Consider the following 18,692-nt stretch of genomic DNA (forward strand, 5'->3'; position numbering starts at 1 on the left):
ATGAAAAAATTATGGCAGAGAGAGATTACACAAAACTGAACTTTAAGAGAGAGAAACTGAACAACTTAGGGCAGAAGTTAGTGGGAGGAGGTTATGACAAGAGAAAAGATGAAACAAGACAGTTTCTGAACAAATCTGAGGAGAGAGAAAATATTAGAAGATATGCGCGCGAAAAACTGAAAAGGCAATAAACTCACGTGATATGGATTGGGTGCACACTAAGTTAGTGTGCACCGGGTTCATATTAGTTTTTTTATTAATCTAATACACGCTCCGTTTATTTTTGTTCATATTAATTATGTTCGATATATATGAGAAAAATATAGTTAATAAAAGTTTGTGGCCGAAAATGTAGCAATTCAAGTAGGGCAACCAACGAAATTCCGACTCTGTGGACCGACGGCGCCTGGGGAACTCCGCCATTCGAAGTTTCACGAAGGAATCAAACAAAGTTTAAAAAATAAAGAAAGAAATTTCACTTTTCGTAAGTTCTCATACAAATTTTGATCCTTTTTATTTGCATAGTGTTGAAAAATAAATACTTTATCTGTTTATAAAGGTTGCAACATTTTAATTTTTACAGTATGTTTATTTGATTTACACCAGAGGAAATTAAAGATATTGATGGTTAAATTATGCGTTGACAAGCGTGAAAGTTAAAATGTTGTATAATTTAGAAAACAAAGGAAGTATATTGGGTCAAACATAATATAATGGAGTATATTTAACACTTGCTTTGAAATTCATGGAGTAAATATTTAATTTCTTAGTGCGTGTATAATCGAGGTCAAATTGCTTGCTTGAAAGTTCAGAAGATTCTGGTGTTTAAATATTAGTAGATATTAGCTAAGTAGCTAAGCATTTAAGCAAGAGAGTCTAAGGTTTGAATGTGAATGTTATGTTCTTTATTTCGTAAATAGTATTATATATTTCAACCCCTTGATTAGTCAAAGATTTGGTGATTCTGGTATATGTTGTTCTTCAATACGAGAGTAGGAGACAAACAAATGATTTTATGATTGTTCTGGTTTTCTCAAGCCACAAGCCCACAACCGTAGATTACTGCGACGGTGCGACCCTGCATATATGTATCTGATCGGGGTATGTGTCCAAGTATTTGACTTGTCGGTTTTATAAAAAGTACTATATATTTCATGTTTTTAGCCTAACATGGAGTGTTAAAGTGTCCCTATCCACGTGGAAGTCGAGGATCCAACATGAGTACTTTAGGTAAAATGAAAGATCTAAGTAACGTAGCAACTCTATATGTTTTTAGTCAAAAGTGACTTCATTTGCTAATAAAGATGTATTCCAGTGGTGAGTTTTAATATTGTTGGAAACTCATTCAACTTGTTTACATTATACTGCTTTTGCAAATCATTTTTCAATTCTTTTATTTTGGTACTATGTTAAACTCAGTAAGACAAGACGGAATTGGTTGTCGCTTCTGAGAGAGATTGTTGCTGACATTGTCATTAATATAAGTCACAAGGTTCAGCCAATAATTGACCAATTATAGTAGTTTGTAAGAAGATGGTCTTAAACAACCTGGATGTCAAACTAGCCATCTGAGTGTTACTTTTTGTATACGCATTTGATTCTGACTTTGACACTCCAATTTTTTTTTTTTTTCTTGGGAACTCTTTCTACCCAAAAAAAAAGAGTAAAGCGTTGTTGATAGCATATAAAAACAAGCATTGTTGATAGCATATACAAAAACTAATGTTATTTGGATTCTTCTTTACTAGTATCCATGAATTCACAAGTATCATGTTGCGTGTTTTGCATATTCTTGTTTGCTGTTGTTGTGTCCTGTCACTTTGGTTTCACCATTGCCGTGAGTAATGAGACAGACCGACTGGCGTTGCTTGAAATCAAAGGCAACATCAATGACCCTCTTGGGGTTATGAGGTCATGGAATGACACCCTCCACTTTTGTAACTGGTATGGAGTTAGTTGTGGTCGAAGGCATCAGAGGGTGACGATGTTGGAACTCCAATCATCAGAGCTCACAGGTATTCTTTCTCCTAGTGTAGGAAATTTAAGCTTCCTTAGGGTGTTGAACCTCCAAAGTAACGGCTTTAGTGGAACTATCCCATCTGAAATTGGTCGTTTGCATAGGCTGCAGTATCTCTTGCTTGGTAATAATTCCATTGGAGGAGTAATTCCATCAAATATATCTAGTTGCACTAGTCTTATTCAGCTGGACATCTTTAATAACATGCTGTTTGGAGGGCTCCCACCTGAGCTTGGTTTCCTGTCACGTCTGCAATTTCTTACCTTGTCCATAAACAATTTGACAGGAGCCATCCCTTCATCTATTGGAAACCTATCATCCCTAGTTGAGCTCTATGTTTCTAGGAACAACTTAATTGGGAGGATCCCAGATAGCCTAGGGAAGTTGACAAATCTAAGTGTTCTGGCATTAGCCGTTAATCAGTTTTCTGGGATAGTGCCATCCTCAGTCTTCAACCTCTCTTCCATGACAATTCTAGATTTAGGGGAGAATAACTTGGAGGGAAACCTTCCTTCAGATTTAGGCATTATGCTTTCTCAGCTCCAAGCCTTATCCCTAGGCAAAAATCGGTTCACTGGAGTCATACCTACATCAATATCCAATTGTACAGACCTAGAATATCTTCAATTGCCTTCAAACAATTTTCGAGGACAAGTTCCCTCTTTGCACAAGTTAGAAAAGCTTATGCGCGTTAATATTGGCAATAATTCCCTTGGTTTGGGTCAAGCTGATGATTTGAACTTCTTTTCTTCCTTGGTCAATGCCACCAAGTTACAGGTCTTTGTCATAAGTAAAAATAATTTTGCAGGAACATTTCCTAGAACTATCTGCAACTTTACAATGCTTTCATTTCTAGGATTTCAGCTCAATAACATAGGTGGACAGTTTCCAAATTGCATAGAGAACCTAGCAAATTTGCAGTACATTGGCGCTTGGAGGAACCAACTCTCTGGTGTCATTCCACAGGAAATAGGGAAACTCCAAAGTTTAGTTGAATTAGATTTAACTGATAATCAGTTTTCAGGGTTCATACCATCTTCAATTGGGAATTTAACTGAGTTGACTGTCCTTCAAATAGCTCAAAACAATCTTGAAGGTCAAATACCCTTAGCTTTGGGAAATTGTAAAAACTTACTAGGATTGGATCTTTCTCAAAACAATCTTAGTGGCAGGTTACCATCAGAAATATTTAGCCTCTCTTCTTTATCAACTGGACTCTATTTATCTAATAACCATTTCACGGGGTTCCTTCCGGAGGAAGTTGGACATCTGATTAATCTAGAGGTCCTTGATGTTGCTGAAAACATGCTCTTAGGTGATATACCAAGGAGTCTTAGTGCTTGCATACTCTTAGATTCCCTGAAGTTGGAGGGGAACTTCTTCCAAGGAGCCATTCCTCAAACATTGGAAATGTTAAAGGGTCTTCATGAGTTAGATCTATCAAGGAACAATTTATCTGGTGAAATTCCAAAATCTTTAGTGAACCTTCCACTGCAGGCACTAAATCTGTCGTTCAATAACCTTGAGGGCCCAGTGCCCACTGGTGGAGTCTTCAAAAATGAAACTGGTGTTTCAGTGTCTGGAAACAGTGGCCTTTGTGGAGGAATACCTCAGCTAAGGCTTCCTGAATGCAATCTGGACAACATCGGAACAAGACAGAGCCACAAAATCAGATTGATACTTGCAATTGTATCAGGGGTTTTGGGAATCATTCTGCTGGGAGGATATGCATCTTGGTATGCCTTCTGCTACAGAAACAGAAGGAAGAAACCCAGCGCTTCCATTGATGCAGAAAATTCCCTTTCAGAATTTTCTTATCAAAGTCTTCTGAAAGCTACAAATGGGTTCTCCTCTGAAAATCGTATTGGTAGTGGCTCTTTTGGTGTTGTATACAAGGCAACCCTTGATCATGATGATGGAACAATTGCTGCTGTTAAAGTGTTTAACCTTCAGCACCATGGTGCTTCAAGGAGTTTCATGGCTGAATGTGGCGTCCTCCGAAACATCAGACATCGGAATCTCGTGAAGGTGATAACAGCTTGCTCTAGTACTGATTATCAAGGAAATGACTTCAAGGCTTTGGTTTACGAGTACATGGTAAATGGGAGTTTGGAAGATTGGTTGCATCCGACAGAGGTCATACCAAGGGTTGAGGGGACAAATAGTGAATCAAGGAATTTGAATCTTTACCAAAGACTAGATATAGCAGTTGATGTTGCTTTCGCGTTGGAGTATCTTCATCATCGTTCTGGTACAGCAATAGTTCATTGTGACCTTAAGCCAAGCAATATTCTCCTCGATGAAGAATTGGTCGCGCATGTTGGTGACTTTGGATTGGCCAAATTCTTACTGAAGGACATCAGCAACTCCTTTGTAAGTGAGTCCAGTTCTTTTGGAGTTAGGGGAACTATTGGATACACCCCTCCAGGTAAATTGACTGGCACTTTGACCACCTCACCTGTCTTCAAATTTTGTGATTAATCTCTTATGGTAAACAGATGCATTGCTATAATGTTCTCCTTCATATACCTAGTTACCTACCAGCATCTTAGGCAACCTCTTTTTTCAGTTTTATGATCAACATTTGAGGTATGTTTTGATGCAGAATACGGGTTGGGTAATGAAGTTTCTACATATGGCGATGTCTACAGCTTTGGGATCCTTTTACTCGAAATATTTACTGGAAAGAGACCAACCAGTGATAAATTCAATAGAGGCCTAAGCCTGTATCACTATGTGAAAGAAGCTTTGCCTAGAAGGGTAACCGAGATTCTGGATCATGCTCTTCTTATAGACATATTAGGTGAGGAAAACACTAGTACTACGATATTGGAGGCCTTGATTTCCTTACTTGGAGTAGGACTTTCTTGCTCTGCTGAGCTCCCAGAAGAAAGATTGAACATGAGTGATGTTGCTGCAAAGCTATCATCAATCAGAAATAGTCTTCGTGGAATTCATCTACAAGGACAAAGGAGATGAAATAAAAGCTCGAGCGCAAGAAAATTTCCCTCAGTGAAAACATTTCTGCCATAGAATTGGTAGATGAAATAAAATACTTGTAGCTAAGAGTGTTTGTACTTTCAATGCTGTTAGCAACCCATGTTTACTGAATGATAAAGTTAGCCTGTCATCGCTTCATTTTGGCATTATTTTAACTATTTATATTCTGTCTAGCTTTTTTTTTCCCACATAAATACCTCAAAAATACTCTACAGATGATGATAATTGAACAACTTTTTAAAGCTGAAGACCAAAGTTTAACTTAATCTAAAGCATAGTAAGAATTTAACATCAGTAATATGTGGTGCAGAGAACAAAAGGTTTCCCATAGGCTTTAGTTTTTAAAGATTAGTTAATAACTAATCACTCAGTATTCCCTGCATGTATTTTCTGTTTTCTGGTTTTTACTGGTTTCAGAGGCACTGTATTGTGTCGTGACTTGTGACTCGTGAGTTAAGAACTATCAATCACATTCTCAAGGATATGGCAAGTTATGCAGATAGCACTGGGCCTATCATAGCACTCATCTGGTAGAGGTCCAACTATGCTTATAACTCGTGATCAGAACGGCGGAAGACCTGTAATTCAGAATGCTACCTCCTGACCACTGTGCTAATTTATTTACTCCTTTATGTTGCAAGACAAGTCCCTCTGGTTGCTCTTATCTAAGGTTAGATGTCTTTCTGTATCGATGATTAATTAATCTAGCTATTGAGGCATGCGACTTATAAATTGTAAACTAGTATTTTCATCTTTAAAGTTGTTGATTTGCTTCTATGTATCTTCTGCTCTGTATTTTATAGATAACACCATTTGTTCCAATGTCTAGAACAATTGTGAGTGTAGCTTATTTGGTTGGCGATAAATGATTATCCTTGCTTAAAGTTAAGACAAACATATCATAGTTTTTTTTTTTTTGACTAATGAAATTAATCCCTTTTTTTTCCATGCTGTCATTGTTTCAAGAATTTTACTCAAAATTTGTCCTAGTACTAAAAACCTAGAAGATAAGTGCAGAAAATGCTGCAGGCTTGGAAAAAAATTATCTGCAGCCAGTAACTTAGAACTGTTTCATGATGTTATATCTTGCATGATAATATATATGGTCTTAGCAGTTGAACATCGATAGAAACACCAAGAACACGGCCTCCTTAAAAAAAAATCAAAATGTCGAAGATCTGCATGCTGTGAAAATCTATGTCACTCAGACACGGATTGAGTGTTTACTCGGATACGGGTGTTCAAGTGTCCGACTCGGCTATTTTGTAGAAAAAAGTCAAGTTTTTAGTTTAAAATGAAGTATCCAAATAAAGTATCGTGTCGGACACGACATGACACGACACCCGTTTCTGAGGCAAATGAAGGTGTCGGATAAACACTGGTGAAAATATCGAAATAAGCCAGTTGCACCTAACAGGGGTTCAGAAAGCTGTTTGACTAGCTTCAGGCAGATTAATGCAAGTCAAGGGATTCACAGCAAAGCATTGAACTATTGAAGATTCTATATATGAAACTTATGTTGCTATAATCGTATACTATGTGAGTTCTTCTCCTGCATTTCTACATTTCTCAAATTTTTCTTGTTCATTTTGCTTCATGGAGACCTGTTTGTTTCATAACATTTTTTTTCATGCTGATTTCTTCCCCTTTTCTTTTCGCACAACTAGAGATGCTTATATCTGTGCTGCAGTAATTGCTTTCTGTTACTTTCCTGCTCTTTTCTTTCAATATAATGTTTCTTTGTTGTTATCATAATAATTGTTGATATGCAATCTTATCTTAACAGCTTTCACTCAATAATCATCTCATTTGTCGAAAAGCTAACTACCAAGCTGGGAATTAAAGGAGATATTGCAAACTTAGTCAACTTGTGGTCACTTTTAATTGAGGATCAATTAGGTGCATCCATAATATGATAATAGACAGTGGTCAACGCCGTAGCATGTGGTTTGTGGTGGGCATGACTGAGTCACTGACTCTACAATTGCTGAATTTTTCTGGCACTGTCTCAATCTTCTTTGAATCTGGTGAGTTTTTTTCAGCTGAAGTATTCTTAAGTTACCTGAAATGAGTTTATTAGACCTGATTGGAATTTGTTGGAATTGCTTGCAAGCGAGTAAATTAAACATGAGGGAGAGTTAACTTATTGGACCTGAATGAAACTTATCTGAACTAATATGAATTTATTGGACCTGAAACTTATTCCTTTAAGGCGAAGAGGTCACACCCAGATTTGTTATTGATATTCCAGGTCAAGTATCTGTCAGTCTCACCATCCCTTGTCCTCAGCACAAGATTATTTAAGGCTCATGGACCATGTCTGATTTTCAGCTAATCAGGACCATGTCTGATTTTCAGCTAATCAGCTCATAAGATCATCCATTTACTGTAAACCTTTTACAGATTGGTTATTACTGGCAATGAAATACTACTTTACTGTGGTAAATGATTTTTTGATATATGAAAAAATCTCAAAGAAAATTTTGGTTTTAACTACCTTTCTTATATTAAATTTTAGAAATAACTAACCTTTTAATAAAATTTAACTATCTGATTTTTTTTTATTTATGGGGAAATCTCAAAGAAAATTTTAGTTTTAACCTCTGTAGCATGGATACTTCTTCTCGGTCACATATTCGTACCCGTACCCGATATGATACGTATCCAATATGGGGATGCGTACCCATTCTTAAAATTTCAAAATATCGCCGTTTTATGTCCCTGTACCCGAATCCGCACCTGTACCCGTATCCGTCTATGTGTAACCTAGGTTTTAACTATCTTTCTTGTCTTACATTTTAGAAATAACTGCCCCTTTTGTAAAATTTAACTACCTTTCATGTTTACAAAAAAATTGATTTTAGTTTATGTCTAGCTCAGATGTTGGAATTACATTAAGCATTTTTGCCTACTTCTACCAGGAGGGTAGAAACTAGATAGATTTTTTTTTTCCCAGAATGCTACATTTACTGGTAATTCACGCACTAAGTATTTTTTTAGTAGATTATCCATGGGATAAATTGAGTTTTATTCTTCTCTTTTCCCTATTATGGATAGACTCATGCTTGCACTCTTTTAAGTCAATCTATCAACTTTGCTTTCAGTAATTACTTCTTGTTCTCTAACTTCCAACCATTCCTGCATTAAATCCTTACAAGGCTATAAACTGCATCGGTTGCAGCATGCCTCCTAAAAAACTTATTACCCTTTTGCTCATCATATCAATATTGCCAAAAACTTCAATACCATGCAATACCTTTCATTTTACTATGTCATTATTTCTGCTTCTATGCTCTTCTACTATCTTGAATTATCCACTGATGCAACGAATGAGACAGATCGATTGGCGTTGTTGGATATCAAAGCGAAAATAAGCCATGATCCTTTGGATGTACTAAACTCGTGGAATGACACCCTCCAGTTTTGCAAGTGGTATGGTGTTACTTGTGATCGTAGGCACCAGAGAGTGACAGGACTTGACTTGCAATCCTCAAAACTCACTGGTATGCTCTCTCCTCATATCGGAAATTTGAGCTTTCTCAGGGACTTACACCTTGAAAATAACAATATTGGTGGCATAATCCCGCCTGAAATTACTCGTTTGCACTCGTTGCGAAATCTTTGGCTCACTAATAATTCCTTTGAAGGGGAAATCCCATCAAACATATCAAGTTGCTATAGGCTTATTAATCTAGACCTTACCCGTAATAGGCTTGTAGGAGAAATATTGCCTGTGCTTGGTTCCTTGTCAAATTTGAAAATTCTTTATTTGGTAGGAAACAAGTTGACAGGCAACATTCCTTCATCTTTAGGGAACTTAACTCGTCTCTCTAAGCTCTCTTTAGCCAACAACAACTTGGTTGGAAAGATCTCCTCTAGTCTAGGCAAACTAAAGAACGCGATCTGGATTTATTTAGAAGATAATATGCTTTCCGGAGTAGTACCACCCTCGATTTTTAACCTTTCTTTATTGATAGAATTAGATTTAGGCATGAATGACTTGGGTGGACATCTTCCTTCAAATTTGTTTCACAATCTTCCTCATATTCAATGGTTCTCTGTATACTCTAATCGATTCATTGGACAAATTCCAGCTTCAATATCCAATTCCTCGAATCTACAAGTTGTGCAATTTCAGGATAACAATCTACAAGGACAAGTTCCTTCTTTGCACAAGTTAGTGAGGCTTTACGCTCTTTTACTTTACCAAAACTCCCTTGGAAATGGTCTAGCTGGTGATTTGAAATTTCTTTCTTCCTTGGCCAACGCCACGAATTTACATTTGTTAGAGATAGCTGAAAATAACTTCAAAGGAGTTTTTCCTATAGTCATATGCAACTTATCATCACTTACTTTTCTCCAATTCTATGATAACAACATAGGTGGAGAAATTCCAAACTGCATTGAAAACCTTGTCAAATTGCAACAATTTGAGGTAGAAAAAAATTCACTTTCTGGTGTCATTCCTCAAGGCATAGGAAAGCTCAAAAACCTCATTAGTGTACATTTAGGGCACAACCTATTATCCGGAGTAATTCCATCATCAATTGGAAATTTAACCATGTTGTCTAGGTGTTCCCTATCAAATAATAGTCTGGAAGGCGAAATACCTCCAACTCTTGGAAATTGTAAATCACTAATAGGTATATATCTTTCTCATAATAATCTTAGCGGTAGGATACCCTCACAACTGTTTAATCTCCCCACCTTGTCGATCGATCTTGATCTAAATTCAAACCAACTATCTGGGATCCTCCCTGAAGAAGTTGGCCAACTCAAGAGTACAAGCAACATTGATATTTCAAATAACATGTTATCAGGCCCGTTACCAAGCTCTCTTGGTAGTTGTGTGTCTTTAGAAACTCTATACTTGTGGGGAAACGATTTTCAAGGCTCTATTCCTAATACATTGCAAAATTTGAAGGGTCTCCTTGAGTTAGATTTGTCCTACAACAATTTTTCAGGAGAAATCCCAACATTTCTAGTGAGCCTCGAGTTGCAAGGCCTTGATCTGTCACATAATAATCTTGAAGGTGAAGTACCCACAGATGGAGTCTTTAGCAATGCAACCGCCATTTTCATTACTGGAAACAATAGGCTCTGTGGAGGCATACCTGAGTTAAAGTTGCCTCGGTGCAATTTTACCCACAACACCAAGAAAAGAAGATTGAGGGCCAGGAACAACTTGACAATAGTAATTCTTTACGCGTTATTTGGAGTTATTTTGCTTGTGGCGTTACTTGTGTTAATCTATGTCTTATGGGGAAGGAGGGTTAGGAAGCCTATAATTTCTAATGATTCAGAAAATTTTCCAAGTTTGTCTTACCACACCCTTCTTAAAGCCACAAATGGGCTTTCTTCAGAAAATTTGATTGGTAGTGGAACATTTGGGGATGTGTACAAGGGAGTGCTCGAGGAGGATGGACCAATAGTTGCCATCAAGATATTTAATCTTCAAAGTCATGGAGCTTCTAAGAGTTTTATGGCTGAATGTGAGGTCCTTCGTAGTATCCGACATCGAAATCTTCTCAAAGTGATAACAGCTTGCTCAAGTCTTGACCATCAAGGTAGAGATTTCAAGGCTTTGGTTTATGAGTTCATGGAAAATGGAAGTTTGGAAGATTGGTTGCATCCATTATCACAGGGAACCAACAGCGAGGAAGACAATAGTATTACCTCTCAGAACTTAAATCTTCGCCAAAGGCTTGATATTGCAGTTGATGTTGCATTTGCCTTGGATTATCTCCATCACGATAGTGGTGCCTCGATAATTCACTGTGATCTCAAGCCGAGCAATGTGCTGCTTGATCACGAAATGGTCGCACATGTCGGTGACTTTGGGTTGGCCAAGTTCCTCCCACAAGAAAATAACATCTGTCATGTAAATGAGTCGAGCTCTATTGGAGTTAGAGGAACTATAGGTTACACTCCTCCAGGTAAAATAGACTGTAATCTCTTATTTTTCAGTACTAAGGTTTAATAAATCAATTTTCTTGTCAAAATTACTTTTGCATTTATTCAGAAGTGTGTTACTATGATGTGCAGAATACGGTTTGGGAAATGAGGTATCAACTTGTGGCGATGTCTATAGTTTTGGGATCCTTCTACTAGAAATGTTTACAGGAAAGAGGCCTACTAATGACATGTTCAAAGAGGGCCAAAGCCTGCATGGGTTTGTAAAAGAAGCTCTGCCTGAATATGTGACCGAGGTTCTAGATCATGCCCTGCTTGAAGACATGAACAGAGAGGAGATGGATAGCAGCCTAATGTTGGAGGCCTTGACCTCTGTACTTGGAATAGCACTTTCATGCTCAGTTGAGGTTCCGCAAGAAAGGTTGGACATGAGTGATGTTGCTGCAAAGCTATCGTCGACTAGAAATAAGCTCCTTGGGACTCGCTTGAAACAAAGGAGGAGAAATCAAGCAGGTAATTAAGGCAGCAAGCTATTAACTTTTTCCCACTAATGATGATGAATTTGTTGAATAATTATAAAGATTATTTCTGTGATAGTGTCATTGATTGAATTTTAAGATGACTTATGTTCATTATTTATTTGATATGTTTCTAGGCATAGGTACAAGCTTGAATAATGTTCATCCAAGTTGATCTGCCAGTGAGAAAGCAACTTTTGGTGTGTGTGTGAAGACTGCAACTTAGCAAAGAGATAATAATGCATTATGCATCATCTGTATGACATTATAAAAGATGTATTATTTTGGGATTGGGAAAATCAAGTAATAAGTTTTATCAATCTCAATTCTCACTTTAGATTTTCTGATGCGTGACATGAAAATCAAATAGAATTGCTAAACAACGATTATTGGAAGTTGAGCTTGCATAGTTATTGGAGGCTATTTGACTGTCATCCAAGTCATATATTTTTGGTTAAAACGGTGCTTTTGTATGTGAAATATGAATTTCTTCTACTCATCTGCAGTTTCTTGGCCCTTTTTTTTTTTTGGTGAAAAGGAGCTTCAAATAACATAGCTTTAAATGTTTACTTCACAATGTCGTCATAGTAATCCGTACAGCAACTAGGGGGATGGGGAAACATCCTAGTTACATTACAATCTAAGTCAGATCGCCTACAAAGGTTCTGCTGAAGTCCCAAGACAAAGGTTGGCTGGTTGGGCATGCTCGAAGTTACTGTCGAGCTGTCCATAGTCGGAAACTGATCTTCTCAGAACTTATCTACTGAATCTGAAGCACAAGATCAGTTCTGCAGAAATGCAGCTTTGAATTTGCTCTACTGAGATTATTTTTGTTTGAATTAATCGGACCAGACTACAGAGTTGGTGAAGTTAACTTCTCTGTCAGACTTCTGATTTATTTTGCCATTTTGTGACCCACTTGGTTTTTTTGCGTTCTAGTGTAGATAAACCTAGCTGCTACCTTCCTGGTACACAACACGTACAGGTAAGCTCCCTGCATTTTCTGAGAAGATAGTGTTGTTCTTGATTCTTTTTTATCATATGCAATCTTCTTTCAAAGATTTTCACTCAAAATCACCTCGTTTAAAAGCTGAAAATTAAGCTGGGAATCAAAGGAGATGGTACAGACTTATTGAATTGTTACTGACTTACCAATTAACGTATCTGTCTTGTCTGATGCTGACATAAGAAAGCAAAGCTATCATCAACCTGGAAACAATTTTCAACAGAGAAGTAATTAAGGTGTTTTAACTCAAAAAGTATAATATTGATTTGTAACTTTTTTACTTGATGTAAGTTTTTCTTTTTCCCTGATTGCAGGTCACAGATGATTTATACTTTCCAGGGCGATCTGTCTACGAGCAGGGACACACACGCACACGCACACGCACACGCACACGCACACGCACAGGTATGAAATAATGAAATGGAAGATTTATTTAGCAGTACTGTTGATTGTTTCAAGTTTCAACTGTACATGTATTTTATCAATTATATGGCTTTGATTAAGACTTTCATGTTTTATATATAAAACAAGAGTTGCATACAGCAAAAGACAGTGGCAGGTGCAACTGTCTTCCCTAGAGATAATGAAAAGATTTTGGATAGGAAAATTATGGGCCATTTCTGCTTCCATGATCAAATCATTGACTAATTATTGGTTCAAGTTTCAGCTACTTATCTTAATTATACTCATCCAAAACAAAACGATTTAAAGCTCATGGGCCATCTATATTTCGAGTAATCTCTATCTTGTTCATTTTTATTCTATTATAATATGCAGGGATGTTTTGCAAGGTCCTCAATTTATTTCCCATATCACTACCATTGCTTGAACAACACATATTGGCTTTATTAGCTTTTTAAATGATCAAAGCTTGCCAATTAGCCATGTCGTCGTCCCTTATCTCTAAAAGATTAAACTTGTCATCTTCATCATCCTTGTTGTTTTACATGTTCATTTGTGCGGCTTCTCTACGCACAGTTTTTGGGAACAACAGCACGGATAGACTAGCATTGCTTGAAATAAAAGCGAAAATAACCCATGATCCTTTAGGTGTTATGGGATCATGGAATGACACCCTCCACTTTTGTGAGTGGTATGGCGTTACTTGTACACTAAGTACTAACAAAAGAGTAACGGTACTTGACCTGCATTCCTCGAAACTCAAAGGTAATCTCTCTCCCTATCTTGGTAATTTGAGCTTCCTCAGGGAGTTGCACCTTCAAAATAACAGTTTTGAAGGCATAATCCCGTCTGAAATTGGTCGCTTGCGCAAATTGGAAACTATATGGCTATTCCAAAACTTCATTGGAGGGGAAATTCCTTCAAATTTATCAAGTTGCCATAGCCTTATTGATTTAGACCTTAGCAATAACAGGTTGGTGGGAGAAATCCCACCAAAACTCGGTTCCTTTTCATATTTGCAAGTTCTTTCTTTAGCAAAGCTCAACTTGACTGGTAACGTTCCTTCATCTTTTGGGAACTTATCATCCCTTTCTAAGCTTTCTTTAGCTCATAATAATTTGGTTGGAAGGATCCCTGAAAGTCTAGGCAAACTAAGGAGTCTAACCATTCTATATTTAGGATCCAATAAGTTTAGTGGAGTTACACCACCCTCAATTTTTAACCTCTCTTTGTTAACAAGACTAGCATTATACGAGAATGTCTTGGAAGGAAACCTTCCTTCAGATTTAGGTAACACTCTTCCACATCTTCGCGGATTCTTTATGAGTAGTAACCGATTCACTGGAAATATCCCACCTTCGGTATCCAATTTCTCGAATCTTGAAGTACTTCAATTGGATGAGAACCATCTTCATGGACAAGTTCCTTCACTACACAAGTTAGTAAGACTTACTGACCTTACCCTTTACAATAACTCCCTTGGGTATGGCTTAGCTGGAGATCTAAACTTTGTTGATTCCTTAGCTAATGCCACCAATTTACAATCGTTTGAGATAAGTCGAAATAACTTCAAAGGAGTTTTTCCTAAAACTATATGCAATTTCTCATCACTTACTATGATTTACCTAAGTGACAATAACTTATTTGGAGAAATTCCTAATTGCATAGAGAATTTATCCAACTTGCAACATTTTGTAGCAAAAGACAATACACTCTCTGGGGTCATTCCTCAAGGTATAGGGAAGCTGAACAAACTATACTTACTATATTTAGAAGGTAACCAATTATCCGGTATCATTCCACCCTCAATAGGAAACTTAACCATGTTGTCTATTCTTCACTTGTCTAATAATAACCTTGAAGGTCAAATACACCCAACTCTTGCACATTGTAGAATGTTGATAGGATTATATCTGTCGAATAACAATCTTAGTGGCAGGATACCGTCACAACTTTTCAGTCTCCCCGCCTTGTCTGTTGGACTCAATCTGTCCAAAAACTACTTAACAGGGTTCCTCCCTGAAGAAGTTGGGCAACTAAAGAATCTTGACGGCCTTGATGTTTCACATAACTTGCTATCCGGTCAGATACCAAGCTCTCTTGGTAGTTGCGTGTCGCTAGAGTTTCTATACATGGGAGGAAACAATTTCCAAGGCCGCATTCCTGATGCATTGCAGACATTAAAGGGTCTACTTGAGCTAGATATGTCATGCAATAATTTATCTGGCGAAATTCCAAAATTTCTAGCGAGCCTACAATTGATATCCTTGGATCTATCATACAATAACCTTGAAGGTGATGTACCCATTGGTGGAGTCTTTAATAATGCAACTGGTCTTTCAATCATTGGAAACTCTAGGATTTGTGGAGGCATACTTGAGTTGAAGTTGCCGAGCTGTAATTATAGCCGAAATATAAGAGTTGATCAGCATAAGAAGAAATTAACAATAGAAATTCTTTGTGTGTTTGTTGGATTCATTTTTCTAGGGACTTCACTTGTGCTTATATATATAATCTGGAAGAAAAAGAGGACTAATGAACCCAAAGAATCTGGTGACTTAGAAAACTTTCCAAATGTGTCTTACCAAAACCTTTTTAACGCTACAAATGGTTTTTCCTCTGAAAATTTGATTGGTTGTGGAGCATTTGGAGTTGTATACAAGGGAATTCTTACTAAGGGTGAATCAAATGTTGCAATTAAGATTTTTAACCTCAAACATCGTAGTGGTTCAAAGAGTTTCATGGCTGAATGTGAGGTCCTCCAAAACATCAAACATAGAAATCTTGTAAAAGTGATAACTGCTTGTTCAAGTGTTGATTATCAAGGCAATGATTTTAAAGCGTTGGTTTACAAATACATGGTAAATGGGAGTTTAGAAGATTGGTTGCATCCAATTGAGGCAATCAATAGAGTTGGGAGAATGAGTTGTTCGCCCTCGAACTTAAAATTCTCCAAGAGATTGGATATTGCAATTGATGTGGCATTTGCCTTAGATTATCTTCACCATCATTGTAGTATCTCCATTGTTCACTGTGATCTCAAGCCGAGCAATATTCTCCTTGATGGTGAAATGGTAGCTCATGTTAGTGACTTTGGGCTCGCCAAGTTCCTTTCAGAAGCCATCAAAGATGATGTTCATGTAAGTCAATCCAGCTCTATTGGAGTCCGAGGAACAATTGGTTATGCTCCTCCAGGTAACTAACTTCTGCACTGTTTAACCTCTTACCAAATATTTTAACTAATACATCAGTTTTAGATATACGCAACACTTTAACTATTAATGATTAAAGCTATGAAATAGGTAGTAATAATGTAAGAATCAAAGTGTTGCGCTTATCAAAAAACAAATGTATTACGTAATTTTTTTGCACTATACATACTCTATAACATTTGAGGCATACACGACGTGCAGAATATGGAACGGGAAATGAGGTGTCTACTTGCGGTGATGTATATAGTTTTGGGATTCTTTTACTAGAAATGTTTACAGGAAAGAGGCCTACGGATGACATGTTCAAAGGCGGCCTAAGCCTGCATGACTTTGTGAAAGCAGCTCTGCCTATGCAAGTGACTGAGATTGTCGATCGTACTCTTCTTCGAGACAGAGACGAGGCAGAGATCAGTGATAGCAGCGTGATGTTGAAGTCGTTGATTTCTATACTTGGCATTGCACTTTGTTGCACAAATGAGACACCACGAGAAAGGTTGGACATGAGTGATGTTGCTAGAAAGTTATCATCAATAAGAAACAAGCTAAGTTCCCGAAATTAACAAGAAACAGGTTCTGATAAATAAGAAGTTGCAGGATGGAATGATGCATGGATTATTTTCGTGACGCTCTTGATAACAGTGTGATTATTTGCACTTCAGTGTAACTTAAATTTGTTAGATTAGATTTGCTTTTTCCGTTCTATAATATAATAATCAGGACTTATATTATGGGACGAAGGGAGTAGGACTCTATCAGGACTTATATTATGGGACGAAGGGAGTAGGACTCTAGATTGATCATGTCAAACCAAGTTGATTTCCTGATGTGCAAATTTGTGAGCCAGACATGCACAGTGCAGTTTATATTAAGAATAAAAATATGTAAGGCAGACATACACATGCATTAGTGATATTATGGTATATATAGTAAATATATGATTAATATCTTTAGGTTAAATTATTATCTTACAAAATGTTATATTATATATTATTTATTTTCAAGAAGTGTTTGGGTAAAATATTAGGAAGTTATATTGTAGGGATAATTTTCAAATAATAGTAAGTTTGTGAGACAAGAGTTATTGGATCTCCGTCTGACATGAGACATGGCTTTAATGTCATCTTACATGCTTTTACTATCTTGGTGAGTGGCCCCTCTGCGAGAGGAGCCCAGAGACAATTCACCTTACCACGGATTTTCGAGAAGGGGCCAAAAAAATTACTTCTTCCGTTTCAATTTAGTTGTGATACTTTTTATTTTATGAAGTTTTAATTTAGTTGTGACACTTTCATTTTGGGTAACAATTTTTCTCTATCTCTCTCCTATCACATGGGGTCCTTTTATTTTCTTTCTATATCTCTCTTCTCTTCAAAAATTGCCTAAAAATTCGTGATTTTAAAAGTGTCGCAACTAATTTAAAACAGAGGGAGGGAGTATATATATTTCAACTTCCAAGTCAAGTCGTCGTTCGTTGACGTATCCCCAAGTCTACAGGCTAAAAGAAACTTGATGTTCATGGGCCACATGTACTTAACTACTCAAGTTGCCATTGCCAACTTGCCATTTGCTAGGTCCCTGCACTGTCTTCATCTTTTCGCTTCTTGTTGTCACAAAAAATATGTATATATACACTAGTTTAAATAATCTTTAATATATTGTAAAAATTTCTAACTACAAATAGCATTTTTTTTTTACATAATAAATAGGAAAATTTTCAAAAAACTACTTTTTAAAACCACTTTTATAAAAAAAAAAAAACTATCTTTTAAAAATTTTCTTTCAAGAAACTACCTTATATAACAAATTTCTTTTAATATACTACCATTATACTCGATTGTACTTCGTCCAATCTGTTCTTTTATTAGTTTCAACATTATCACTTTTGCAAATATATTAAAAAAATTAGATATGTATAATGAAGTTGAATTTATGTCAATATATAATTTAAAATTTTCAACTTTATAATCTTCAGAAATAGAAAATTTATTAATAATAAAGATTGTGTATTAATAAAACAAATATTGCAATTATCATAGTATTATACTTTTCTCAGTTTAGAAATAGTTGCATATTTCGTGTTTTTAGGTTTGCCAATGTACCTCTATTACTCCACTAAAATTGTCTAATGTACATAAGTCATGTCAATTAAAAAAAGTAAAATTAGCTCGCAACAAGATTTGAACTCATGACCTCTTACTTTTATACAAACACATTTACCATCTCAACCAACTTTTAGTGATGTTTTAAGTGTCCACATTATTATATTTATACCTTTTAAATGGTGAGTTTTCCTTAATATATTTTAATGAAAATGGAAAAAAATGCGTATCAATTTCGGAAAATAATACCACATCGGGGCAACGTCCGGGCCTAAATACTAGTAAATATATTAAAAGGAAAAAAAATTAGAAATTGGGTAGTATAGGATTTGATCTCGAAACCTCAAGTACATATACTAAAGTCTTAAACTCTTAACCACTAAATTAAGTTGTATTTAGTATCATTACCATAAAGTATTATATTGATAAATGAATTTTTTTCTTACCTGGAGCAGGGCCCGAATCTAATAACTACTTATAGGTGGAAAAGACGTTGGCCTATATAGGCCCTATAGTTTAGTGCGC

At 36.4% G+C, this 18,692-nt stretch overlaps 3 protein-coding genes across 10 annotated transcripts; all 3 read left to right on the top strand.

Annotated features, from left to right (window-relative positions):
* The first annotated feature begins 312 nt into the window (after positions 1-312).
* LOC104904403 (putative receptor-like protein kinase At3g47110) lies at positions 313-11,768 on the top strand. 8 transcript variants are annotated; one of them, XM_057392107.1, is made up of 6 exons: positions 313-484; positions 5,435-6,556; positions 6,804-7,044; positions 8,356-10,953; positions 11,063-11,443; positions 11,586-11,768. In XM_057392107.1, the coding sequence occupies exons 3-6, from the start codon at positions 6,930-6,932 to the stop codon at positions 11,621-11,623; spliced, it is 3,132 nt and encodes a 1,043-aa protein (XP_057248090.1). In that variant the 5' UTR covers positions 313-484; positions 5,435-6,556; positions 6,804-6,929; the 3' UTR covers positions 11,624-11,768. The 8 variants fall into 8 exon arrangements, with proteins under 8 accessions (XP_057248090.1, XP_057248091.1, XP_057248089.1 ...); XM_057392108.1 differs by having other exon boundaries at positions 5,509-6,556; XM_057392106.1 differs by having other exon boundaries at positions 5,517-6,556.
* On the top strand, positions 483-5,155 carry LOC104904404 (probable LRR receptor-like serine/threonine-protein kinase At3g47570). The gene is made up of 2 exons (XM_057392109.1): positions 483-4,445; positions 4,623-5,155. Exons 1-2 carry the CDS (start codon positions 1,754-1,756, stop codon positions 4,994-4,996), a joined length of 3,066 nt encoding a protein of 1,021 aa, XP_057248092.1. The 5' UTR covers positions 483-1,753; the 3' UTR covers positions 4,997-5,155.
* Positions 11,769-11,913: 145 nt separating the features above from the next.
* Positions 11,914-17,025, top strand: LOC104904406 (probable LRR receptor-like serine/threonine-protein kinase At3g47570). The gene is made up of 2 exons (XM_048635774.1): positions 11,914-16,051; positions 16,270-17,025. The coding sequence occupies exons 1-2, from the start codon at positions 13,315-13,317 to the stop codon at positions 16,626-16,628; spliced, it is 3,096 nt and encodes a 1,031-aa protein (XP_048491731.1). The 5' UTR covers positions 11,914-13,314; the 3' UTR covers positions 16,629-17,025.
* The last annotated feature ends 1,667 nt before the right edge of the window (positions 17,026-18,692 follow it).

The sequence above is a fragment of the Beta vulgaris genome, chromosome 9 (genome assembly GCF_026745355.1).
Source record: "Beta vulgaris subsp. vulgaris cultivar EL10 chromosome 9, EL10.2, whole genome shotgun sequence".
Taxonomy (NCBI): domain Eukaryota; kingdom Viridiplantae; phylum Streptophyta; class Magnoliopsida; order Caryophyllales; family Amaranthaceae; genus Beta; species Beta vulgaris.